General features: G+C 49.0%; 1 protein-coding gene across 1 annotated transcript in view; it reads left to right on the forward strand.

Annotated features, from left to right (window-relative positions):
- The window catches only part of rbpjb (recombination signal binding protein for immunoglobulin kappa J region b), a 43120-nt gene extending 39461 nt beyond the window's left edge, over nt 1-3659 (forward strand). Inside the window, exons 8-11 of the mRNA XM_036551219.1 lie at nt 131-271; nt 1793-1948; nt 2287-2390; nt 3113-3659. Of these exons, the coding sequence (XP_036407112.1) occupies nt 131-271; nt 1793-1948; nt 2287-2390; nt 3113-3419 (708 nt within the window). The 3' untranslated portion in view covers nt 3420-3659. The remainder of the gene's footprint in view (nt 1-130; nt 272-1792; nt 1949-2286; nt 2391-3112) is intronic.
- The last annotated feature ends 8354 nt before the right edge of the window (nt 3660-12013 follow it).

The following is a 12013-nucleotide window of genomic DNA, read 5'->3' on the forward strand; positions in this document are numbered from 1 at the left end:
CTGAGGCAGCTGGCAGATGAATGTTGGGGTTGTGGGGTTTGTCTTTAACTGAACCCGACACACGGCCGTTTTAATGCGCTGGTTTTAACGCCCTCGTAACGCAATGTCCCCTCCTCTCTGCATCACGCAGATCATCCGGAAAGTGGACAAGCAGACCGCGCTGCTGGACGCCGACGACCCCGTCTCCCAGCTCCACAAATGCGCTTTCTACCTGAAGGATACGGAGCGTATGTACCTGTGCCTTTCCCAGGAGAGGATAATCCAATTTCAGGTGAGCCGCCCCGCCCCTGCCCAGCCCCTCCCCTCCCTGCCCTGCCCTGCCCCGCCCCCAGCAGCCGTAGGACAGAGCGTTCTGTTCCTGATGAAACAGTCTCTCTGCTCTCCGATGGACTGTGACAAAGAGCAGCATGTTTTTTTTCTTTCCTCTTTGAGGGGCTGTAATCCATTAGCGGAATGTTGCTGTTGGGCTGTATTATTTGTAATGCAGGTATAATTGAATAAGACTCTGTTGTGCTGTTCGGAAAGGACAGTTTTTCCAGGCAGAATGGCTTTGTGCTCCTCCAACTGCATCCTTTCTCAGGGGGGGCATCAGGCTTTCTCATCCAGCCCTGTTTTCAATCACAGCCTTATTACCCCTTTTGAAGAACTAATATCAGTAATAGGTTTTTTCCCCCTCAATTAGTTCAGGCAGAAGCATTTAACCTGAGAGCAACAGACTTGAGCGTGGTATTCAGGGTTGTGTGTTGTTGCTTTGACTGAGAAACTCTGACCTGAGATCAGCAGAATTGAGTGTGGTCTTGGTGGTGGGGTCTTGCTTTGGCTGATGAAAGAGGGGATGGAGGGAGGCCAGACCTCGGCCATCTGATCAGAGCGCTGCAGGGGGCGGTCAGTCATCCATCTGTAAATGAATTTGTGAGCATGAGGAAGTGTGTACAGCACATGGTCCAAATAATCATTTACGGCTCATATTTTTACTCATATTTCTGCTCCTCTGGTGTTCTCTGAACGACCCTGCGTTTGGTTTAGTGTGACAGATGGCCCAGGTGGGTGATTCAGCGCTCAGGCAGAATGAAAGTGGAAGAGTAGACTCGGTGGCTGTGTTGCGCTGAACTCGGTGGCTGTGTTACGCTGTACTCGGTGGCTGTGTTGCGCTGTACTCGGTGGCTGTGTTACGCTGTACTCGGTGGCTGTGTTGTGCTGAACTCGGTGGCTGTGTTGTGCTGAACTCGGTGGCTGTGTTACGCTGTACTCGGTGGCTGTGTTGTGCTGTACTCGGTGGCTGTGTTGCGCTGTACTCGGTGGCTGTGTTGCGCTGTACTCGGTGGCTGTGTTACGCTGTACTCGGTGGCTGTGTTGTGCTGAACTCGGTGGCTGTGTTGTGCTGAACTCGGTGGCTGTGTTACGCTGTACTCGGTGGCTGTGTTACGCTGTACTCGGTGGCTGTGTTGTGCTGTACTCGGTGGCTGTGTTGTGCTGTACTCGGTGGCTGTGTTGTGCTGTACTCGGTGGCTGTGTTGTGCTGAACTCGGTGGCTGTGTTACGCTGTACTCGGTGGCTGTGTTGTGCTGTACTCGGTGGCTGTGTTGCGCTGTACTCGGTGGCTGTGTTGCGCTGTACTCGGTGGCTGTGTTGCGCTGTACTCGGTGGCTGTGTTGCGCTGTACTCGGTGGCTGTGTTGCGCTGTACTCGGTGGCTGTGTTGCGCTGTACTCGGTGGCTGTGTTGCGCTGTACTCGGTGGCTGTGTTTGGGGCGTTCGCGCTCTGACTCCTGCTCCTCCCCCCTCTCCTCCAGGCCACTCCATGCCCAAAGGAACCAAACAAAGAGATGATCAACGACGGTGCCTCGTGGACGATCATCAGCACAGACAAGGCGGAGTACACCTTCTACGAGGGGATGGGCCCCGTGCAGGCCCCCGTCACACCTGTCCCTGTGGTCGAGAGCTTACAGGTAACCTGGGAGATGGACAGCCGTGACCGCTATCCAAATGCTGCACGACAGTGTCACGCCACTTAAGAGAAGAGTGTATTTAGTCTGTATTTAGAAACTACAAAGGGACCTTATTCTGTTGGTTGGAGACAGAGAATTGCCTTGTGATTTGTTGATACACACAAAAAAGAAAAATTCATTCTTCCTTCATCATCCTTTCCAGAGACTGTTGGATTGTGACAGAACCCTTAACCTGGTCAAATTAGCAGTTTTGAATTGCTTGGAGGAATAAATGCTAACAAAGTGCACAAATCACTGACTCTCTCTCTCCCTCTCTCTCTCTTTCTCTCTCTCGGCAGCTGAACGGTGGAGGGGACGTGGCCATGCTGGAACTCACCGGACAGAACTTCACTCCAAATCTGCGAGTTTGGTTTGGTGATGTAGAGGCAGAGACCATGTACCGGTAAAGCACTGCCTATCTCTGACACAGCAGTACTGCCTTGCAGCAGAGGGACACAGAATCTGGGGATGGTAGTTTCTAGAAGAAAAAAGATCATCATTACAAGAGGGTTTGAAATATGTGTGTGTGTTTGTGTGTGTGTGTTCTGAGTTCTCAGTTTGATCATGTGGTCCTAATTTTGACCCTTTTGGCCTCTGCAAACGCACCTAGCATATAAATTCCAGTAATTCCCAAAACGTGAAAAAGAACTAATACCATGCAAATCGCAGTAAAAGAAGTGGACCTCTTTACTTGTAAGCCGCAGTGGTAAGATTGTTGGATATTAAATCAGATCAATCAACAACAAAGTAAAGTCTAAAGACATGTTCATTTCAGTGCGCGTTGCATGGGAATTGCGTTCAGATGTCAGTTAAATGCTCATTGTTGAGGGTATGACAGTGTCAACACGAAGTTGCATTAGATCTTGTTAGCGACAGCGTATGCCTATATGAACCACTACTAACCGGTATGATCCAGTTTGAACCGGTATGAACCTGTCTGAGACTGGCATCCCAGCTGCCAGTTATGTCTTACTGCAGCTTCAAGCAGGAGGGTCAGTCTTAGCCAGTCACTGCTGCTCCTCTGGTTCGTTTTCTTCACTCAGTCTCTGAAAATGACTGGCCGGAGTCTTGTGTAAAGGGCTGCTCTTCCTCTCTGACCTCCTCCTCCTCCTCGTCCCACTGCAGGTGCGCGGAGAGCATGCTCTGTGTGGTCCCGGACATCTCCGCGTTCCGCGAGGGCTGGCGGTGGGTGCGGCAGCCGGTGCAGGTGCCCGTCACCCTGGTGCGCAACGACGGCATCATCTACTCCACCACGCTGACGTTCACCTACACGCCAGAGCCGGGTCCGAGGCCGCACTGCTCCGCGGCCGGCGCCATCCTGCGGGCCGGCGGCACCAACAGCGCTGGCAGCGAGGCCAGCGGCTACGCCGGCTCCGCCCCCAACCCCGCCGGCGTCACCGCCTCCTCGGCCGCCGCCGCCGTCGTGTCCTAACACGCGCACAAAGACTGTGAACTGACCCAGCGGCAGCGACAGCAGTGGCAACACCGAGAGAGAGAGAAAAAAACCGAAAAAAGAAAAAAACTGTAATCTATCTTCGGCGCCCTCTAGTGGTTTCATAAGGGACGTGCCTGTCCGGTCTTGGCGGATTTTGGGAGGGGGAGGGATCTGTTCGTCCTCGGATCGCCGGTGTTGACAACAGGCTGGAGAAAAAGAGACCACCACAATGATACATCAGCCATGTATAAATCTTTATTCAAAGAAAAGTCTATTTTTCGCTTTTTTTTCTTGGTTCGTTTTTTTTATTTTTTTTTTATTGTTTTCTTTTTTTGTTTGTGCGTTTTCTGTAAAGCGGCAGGATGTATTACTGTGGGTGGAACGGAGAAGTAGATGAACACATATAAAACGTGATAATAACATAGTTTTTATGGACCAAGGATATTGTATAAGCTTTAGTAAAGGTACATTTTCTCCATACCTTTTTTGTATTAAACATATAGTAAGTACACTTTTGTTACCAAATAGTTTCTATTTTCCTCTGAGCTTGAGCTCTGAAGTGTGTGTCAGGTTTCGGCCCTGACCAGGCTTGTGTATTATAGCTACCTTACTCTTCCGACAAAAACCCTGCGTTTTTTTTTGGTCTTTGTACGGAACTTTTAATTTTTAAATATCTTGTTTCTTTTTTTAAAAGCGAAGTCTGATGACTTTTTTTTTTATATGAGACCGAAGGTGTGTTTAATTTTGATTTGGGAGAAGCTCAGAGGGCCGGGTTTTACCGTTCATTTATATGAAGTCTTTAAAAAGAAAAGCTTTAAGCAACGCCTCTGCCTTGCCTGCAATACTCAACGTGCGCTAAGTTTCCTTTAAAAAAAAAAGAGAGAAAATGTATCACAAAAGGAGCCATAGCGATCTCTGATAATTCTTCCATTTTTTTAAGTGCTAGAGTTCTTACGTGAGTTAAAAAAAAATACAAGAAAAGGAAAATTCAGTTTCCTGGAATTGTGTGGAAAAAAAAACAAACAAAAAAAAAGAACTCGTAACATCATCGGTAGCTATAGAGGAGTTTACATCTGTATATCACACATGAAAATGTCGGATTCATTTGGCATATCTAGTATCTTGATATGGTGGCAGCACTGCTTTCAGCACTGTTAAAGTATCGAGTGTTAGGTTAGCTGCCCGGTCTGACCCGCGGCTGTCGAAAGGTTTCATTCACGCTGGGCCACATTGTCTTCCAGCTGTCCAGGTTTGCTGTCACCATAACCCCACCCTTTTCAGAGAGCGAACCGCTGAATGCACTCAGACACAGACTGACACTTCAGTGAGATGTGGCCTTACTGTGACCTCCGTGTCAACTTTTGTTGTTTTGTTTTTTTTTTTTTTTTGTTGTTCTTTTTCTATCTGCATTTTAATTGTTGCCTACAGTCAGTTTGCGCTTCTGTCTGCCTTTCCACTTTAACAGTTTACTTACACTTTCTTTTTTCTTTTTTTTTTAATGATTGCATTGTTACATTTGGTATATGAGAATCTGTAGAAATGTGTCTTGTGAAAGACCTGTTTGCCCGTGTCTGTGTGTGTGTGTGCGCGCGCGCATGTGTGTTTTTTGTTTTCCTGTTCCTCCCGTAGAGAAACATCTCGGCAGTGAATCGGTAATTTGGCAAATGTTGCAACCACTCAGCGCACGTCTATACCAAAAGAGCGACCCAGGAGTCCGAGCAGACGCCGTCTGAGCCAGGGTGCTCAGCTGCTGCCGTCCGGACTGATGAGCGTGGCCAACAGAAAGCGCTCGTCACCGTCACGGTTATAAGGGAATATTCCTGTGGCCAACACTGTCAGCGCTGACTCGTCAGACACCACTCACACACAAGCCCCTCCCCCCAGAGACACGGCATGGGCTGGGAAGCCGTGTCAGTGAATAGGAGGTTCTCTCTGTTGAAGATGACCACCTACCTCTCTGCTAAACTCGCCTGCAGGAATCAGTGCTGTAGCTGCCACACAGGGCTATGTGGGGGCTGGCTGGCCTAATTTGCATATTGATTAAGCATTTGTTTCAAATCGAAGCAATGCGAGTGGATCCTTTTCTGTAAAACCAGAGTTCCAGGCCAGGGCAAGGTGGTGGGTCTGCTGGTAACAGATTTTGAGTTCAGATTGGTGCTTTAGGTTAAGCTTTCATCACACTGTTAACAACCCTCTGAGCTTTTCAGTTGGCCACACTTATTTGTCCTGACTCCATGTATGTGTCCGGAGCTCAGGGTTATTAAACTGGCGGTTATGACGGGCAGTGAAGAGTCCAGTTCCTGGCATCAGTGTGGAGGTAAAGCCTCGGCTTCAGTTTGGTGCCAGTAAGTGAACACGTCACAGCCTGGCGTAACTCCGGCTTAATAACCTGCTGAGAGATCCTGACTTCAGCTGTGCTTGTGTGCGTGTGTGTATGTCTGCGTGTGTGTATATGTGCGTGTGTGTGTGTGTGCGTGCGTATGTGTGCGTGTGTATGTGTGTGTATGTGTGTGTGTGTGTGTGTGTGTGTGTGTGTGTGTGTGTGTGTGTGTGTGTGTGTGTGTGTGTGCGCGCGTGTGTGCGCGTGTGTGCGCGTGTGTGCGCGTGTGTGTGTGCGTGTGTGTATATGTGCGTGTGTGTGTGTGGGTGTGTGTGTGCGCGTGTGTGCGTGTATGTGTGTGCATGTGTGCGTGCGTGTGTGTATATGTACGTGAGTGCGTGTATGTGAGTGCGTGTATGTGTGTGTGTGTACGTGTATGTGTATGTGTGTGTGTGTGCGTGTGTGTGCTCCGTGTGAACCTGCAGCTGGAGTTCAGCCGCTGTGGTCTTCAGTGGAAGAGCGCGCTGTGCAGGGCAGCGCTGCAGGTCCTGGCTGCCCCTCGGCCTCACCGGTGCTCCGGCACCTCCGTCTGCCCCTTCTCTAAGACTAGCCTTGTGAAAACTCGCCTCTCAATAAATAACTGCTATTAGGCGTCCTAGCAGTCCTCTCTGTGTCAGTTACATGAGGTGTTCAAATACTACGTTCATTTCATCATGCTTCTTTTTTATTGTCATTATTATTATTATTATTATTTTTAATAAATGCAATTACCTATGTTTCTCGGCATTCACTAGCGTGAACATAATTAACTCTTGAGTGGACTATAGCCTGTACTTGCGCTTTCGGTAATAAGAGTTAGATGGTTATATGTACAATGTTTAGCTAAAGAATAGCTATTTTGCATTTGTCATGGCTTCATTCTGTCTGTGGGGGGAGGGGGGTGGGGCTCTGGAGTGGGATGTTTGGTCAGGAAATGCTCATTGTGTTTTCTGTGTGGATGTTTCCACAAGCGAAATGAACAGCAATATTTTATGACAAAAGAAACATAGGTCAAGTCCAGTCCGTGTATTTTGCAGCTGCTGGTTGGTTTCAGTGCGTGTGGACTCTCAGCGTTAGGGAAGCGTTGACTCGGGGAAGAGTCACTGTCCGATACGCGAGACGGAAAAGCTGGCGATTCTGAACAGTCAGTCGGCGTGGTGTTGGTGGCAGCCTGTCATTGAACCACAGCTCATAGTTCCTACAGGAAGATGTATCTCCACTTTGCGGATCTGAAGCGCTTATGTTCCAAACACATTTAAGCGGAGATGGCAGGCCAGTCTGGATCTGAGTGGTCTTCCTCCAGAAGTCTGACGCTGGCCTCAGATCCTGGCCTCATGCCTGGAGTAATCCACACTGTCCCAGCAAAAAGGCAATACTCCGGTGGCTTAATTACAGTACAAGTGTCAATACTGTCATCTGAATGTCTGTATGTGTTTTTTTTTCTCCTCCATAACATTTTAGATAACAAGTATGGAGTGATAAAAAAGGGGTGCTTTGATTTGTCCATTTTCCAGCTTCGTTAAAAAAGGAGGATGATGGAAACCATTGAGGGACGTTTTCCTTGTTTTGACCTTTTCCCCAGCCATTTTTGTCCCCATTACACAGTCCAATGTTGTGCTTTTTAACTTATTGTTGTTGACGTTTACCCCGATATGTGTGTTATGTCCAATTAAACAAGTGCATTATGCCCCTCCCGCCTGCGTGGCGTGGCGGTGGAGCCCCTCTGCCGGTCACCATGGCAACCCACTGGTCCCTTTGGAAGCGGGTTGCCGACGGCTGGTGTTCCGTAGCTTGTTTTGCTTAGGGTTGCATGAATATCATAGTGAAATGGATCTATTTTCCAAAAAAAAAAAAAAAAACAAAATGAATAGGAAAAAAGGAGTATGCCTTTCTTAGCCCGCAAGCCCTCTCTCTGCGGGATCTGTACTGTCGACATGTTGTGATGGTGGTCTTCCTCTCTGCCCCCTCCCTTTCTGCCTCTGGGGGCGGCTGTGGTGTTCCCCTTCACCCTCACACGCTCTGATCCCACTGTGAACGCCGAGGGGAGGAAGACACCACGTCTGGGGTTTTTTTTTTGGGTGGGGGGATAGGGGGTGGGGTGGGATGGGGTGATGGAGAACATTTCGGACATATCTGATTGACAATCTTAACTGGTTTGACTGTTTACATGAGACTGGGTGGATTGGGCAGTGAATGCAGGGCTTGCTGTTCGGCTGGGTGAGGAAGCGTCACGGTCCAAAGTACTGATTGTAGCTTTGCTTTCCTTTTCTATTAAACCAGCCTGTGTGCATTTCACTCAGTGTGGAGGTGGCTTGGGTGGGGGTGGGGGGGTGTTTAACGATGTTACAGACCTTTCTTAACTATCTGTATGACATGGTGACAAAGCTGACAGAACAAAGACTTTCTACATGTTTTATGTTAGGTTTTCTGTTTGTAAATGATGCTTTTTCTAATATGCTTTAGCAGTTTTTTTCTTCCAAAAGCAGCTGTTTTTTTTTTTGGTATGAGCTCTGAACAAAATGTGTGAACTCTACTCTGCCAAATTACTGTCGTTTTAACATAGATTTTCAGGCACTGCTGGACTGATAGGACAGAGAGAGGCCCGCTGTGTCTTCTTTAACGTGTGTATCCCAGGGGCCGTGTTGTCTGCGGGGAGGGCAGCGTCCTGGCCACTTGGCCTCTCTCTCCACCACACACACACAGGCTCAGTGCGCTGGTGGAAAGTTCCGTTAGACGTAGCTACTCTACCCACAATGCACCCTGTTACTGGCTACCCACACAGGTGCATCCAGGGTACCTGATGTGAGTTCAGCTGAACGAACCAGAGCATAAGTCTTGCCGCAGAACGCTGGCGAACATCCGAACGGGAGAATCTCCCAGCTGCCCGTTACTGCGTCACTAATGTTTCTCTTTCTTTGCCACGCTTCTTATTGGTCTCTGGTCTCTGCCAGAAAACGAAATGAAGCAAAACGAAACAAAAAAAAAACGTGCATAGCCGAACGCACCTCGAAATCTGGAGACGCAGTAGCTTCCACCTGCGTAGGAGAACTACACCCCGCTCAGAACAAAGACTCGGGTTCCAGTCTGCCTAACGCAGGACCCGCCCAGCCTGTGCAAACATTTACATGTCGTTTTTACACGAGTAGAGCCATGTTAGTAAATCTCTGTCCGCACTGGCCACTGCTGACGTGGGACTGAGGCCTCCGCAGCTCCAAGACGGGCGGAGCCGGGGCGGGGACCATCGGGCGGACTGATCAGATCCTGTCGGGCTGCGTTTTTTTTTTTTTTTTTGCTGTGGAGAGTGAAGCCTTTCGATTGGTCCTCCCGTGCCGGTCGGTGATTGACAGCACGGAGCCTCCGCCCGCCGTGGGGGTCGGAGAGGCCTTGGTCCTGCGTCACTGTCCCCCGCAGGGCGAATGCGGAGGGTGCGGGACAGAGAGTGCGCGAGAAGCAGACCATTCTCTCCACTGTGTGTTTTTAGGCATAAGCAGTCTCTGTGTAGTAGCATTCTCAGTGCTCGGAAAAGGGGTAGAGTGGTAGGACCTGTGCAGTTGTAACCTTTTAGCAATAACGTGAATCGGGGCAGGGTGGGGGGCGGGGGGGGGGGGGGGGAGTTTTTTTGATAACACATGATAGGGTTTTTTTGTACATATTGCACCTGCTCAGTTCCATATTACATTAAAGTAAAAAAAAAAACCTACAATATTGGCAAAAAAATCAAGAAATAAAAAGTGAAATGTAAACCACATGCTTGTGCTGTGTTATCATTTCTACATTAATTTATCATTTTAAATGAGAGTAATCCAGAGAGTGTAAAAGCACTTGCCCTCCTCTCCTTCAGTAGGATGACAGGTGACACTGTGTGTGTGTGTGTATGTGTGTGTGTGTGTGTGTGTGTGTGTGTGTGCGTGCGCGCGCGTCTTCATGTGTGGAGGGTCGTTGGGTAGATGTACAGGTGTGTGTGTGTGTGTGTGCGCGTCTTCATGTGTGGAGGGTCGTTGGGTAGATGTACAGGTGTGTGTGTGTGTGTGTGTTTGTGGGTGATGGATGTAGCAGATTGGATGTGTGTTTGTGTGTGTGTGGGGGGTGTTATATGGGTGATGATCTTGGCGGTTGACAGAAGTTTGTAGTCAGGTGGAGCTGTTGGTCATTGTGTACAGAGGGAGGTGCTGGCTGTTGGGTAGAATGAGAGGGAGGTGCTGGCTGTTGGGTAGAATGAGAGGGAGGTGCTGGCTGTTGGGTAGAATGAGAGGGAGGTGCTGGCTGTTGGAGACAGAGAGACGGAGGTGCTGGCTGTTGGGGACAGAGAGAGGGAGGTGCTGGCTATTGGGTAGAATGAGAGGGAGGTGCTGGCTGTTGGGGACAGAGAGAGGGAGGTGCTGGCTGTTGGGGACAGAGAGAGGGAGGTGCTGGCTGTTGGGTAGAATGAGAGGGAGGTGCTGGCTGTTGGAGACAGAGAGAGGGAGGTGCTGGCTGTTGGGGACAGAGAGAGGGAGGTGCTGGCTGTTGGGTAGAATGAGAGGGAGGTGCTGGCTGTTGGGTAGAATGAGAGGGAGGTGCTGGCTGTTGGGGACAGAGAGAGGAAAGTTGTCACTTTGGCCAGTGGGTGTACGGGCGCAGGTGGTGAGATCTTTGGAGATGGAGCGGCACAGAGCCAGTGGCTGGAAGATGTCAGAGCCAGCCTGTCACCGCTGCCAGTGAGGTAATCCCCCCGCTCTTATAAGCAGTTCCTCTTCAGCCTGCCTGTTAAAAGCTTAAAAATAATCCCGTTTGATTCAAATAAACAGAACATTTATGCACCTCTGTATACACAAGAGAAGGCAGTAAAATGCGGGGTCGTCTTTTACGGCTTAAAGGATTACAGGGCACAGATGGAGCTGCTCGCTTCAGATGGATGTCTGTGTTTATGATTTCAAATTCAGATTTCACTCTATTGTCCTTCCCAGTGGAAATCTGTCCACAGCCCAATAGCTGTTACTTTTGCACGAACTCGGACACAGAAATAACAACTAGCGTATACAAACAGGGACAAACCAGAACAAAATGCATGAAAAGTGTATGAACTTTGAGTAATACACACAATGATAAACGTGTGATGTGGGGTGTACCTGACACACTGAGAAGTTCAGCTGAATGAAATCAGTCAGTTTGTGAACCATGCTAGACTAGCAGTCAGCTAGTTTGTTGTCACAGGATGAAACGATTGGATCCTGGTATAACTGATCTGCAGTGATCTGATCTGCAGTAACAGAAGTGGCCACTAGAGGCAGGATTCTCCACAAAATGTCACTGCTGCAGCTGCGGCGCTCAGCACTGAGTCAGAGCAAAGGCAGCACAGCTGCCTGGAGATGGCGAGAATTGATCAGACTTTGCTTTATTGTACAGCAGCCAGCCGGAGGCGTTCTGCAACACCTGGTTGCCCAGGAGACGGGGGGCAGGTGTGGCCGTGCCGAGCCCATCGCCCACGGCTGCAGCCAAGTTGGCATTTTGTACGGTTTTATTGTAAACGTCACCATTGTGAGTCAGGCAAGGCAAGGCAAAAAAAAAAAAAACACCAAGGGAACAAACCATGTCTGTTGGGGACGTTCTGGTCTGAACACAGCGATGATGTTTAGTCATTTAGCACTTGCAGATTGCTGCAGAGCTGACTTGTGCGAGTCCTGTGTAAAGCCAGTAGGGTGTCAGGGCGGTTTCAGCGGTGACGTCACTCCCTGAGGCTCAGTTAGCTGCCATTTGTTGCCTATGGAGCTGGGGGTTAGTTAACTTTAACACAGCTGGTAACGACACTGGTCTTTGGTGTAGCTGTTGAATTTAGTTGTGTGATGAGAACCGGGTTTCGGGTCAAAAACGAAGCAAGGAGAAGTCAAACCCCACAGTTATGGTGGTTCTCAGGACAGTGATATCCATGGACAGTAGCCCAACAACATTCTTGTTTATTACCACACTCAAAACAGACATTTAACACATTCAGAGTGAAACTTCCCTTATACAGAAATCAGAATGTCAGGGAAAATGTGTGAATATTAGATTTATCTATGAAAAAGCCTGTACACACCCAGTGAGAATATTTTTGGGGAAAGAGAGCTACGTTAGGCCACTTTCTGCTGGCTGAATCAATAAAGAACAGGTGTGTGGCTCAGGGAGGGAGTCTTTTGAAGGTAGTACAGGTGCAGAACTTCCCACATGGAGAGATAACAGCACAAACACAGCGTTCATAACGGCACACAGTGGG

The sequence above is a fragment of the Megalops cyprinoides genome, chromosome 18, assembly GCF_013368585.1.
Source record: "Megalops cyprinoides isolate fMegCyp1 chromosome 18, fMegCyp1.pri, whole genome shotgun sequence".
In the NCBI taxonomy this organism is placed as follows: domain Eukaryota; kingdom Metazoa; phylum Chordata; class Actinopteri; order Elopiformes; family Megalopidae; genus Megalops; species Megalops cyprinoides.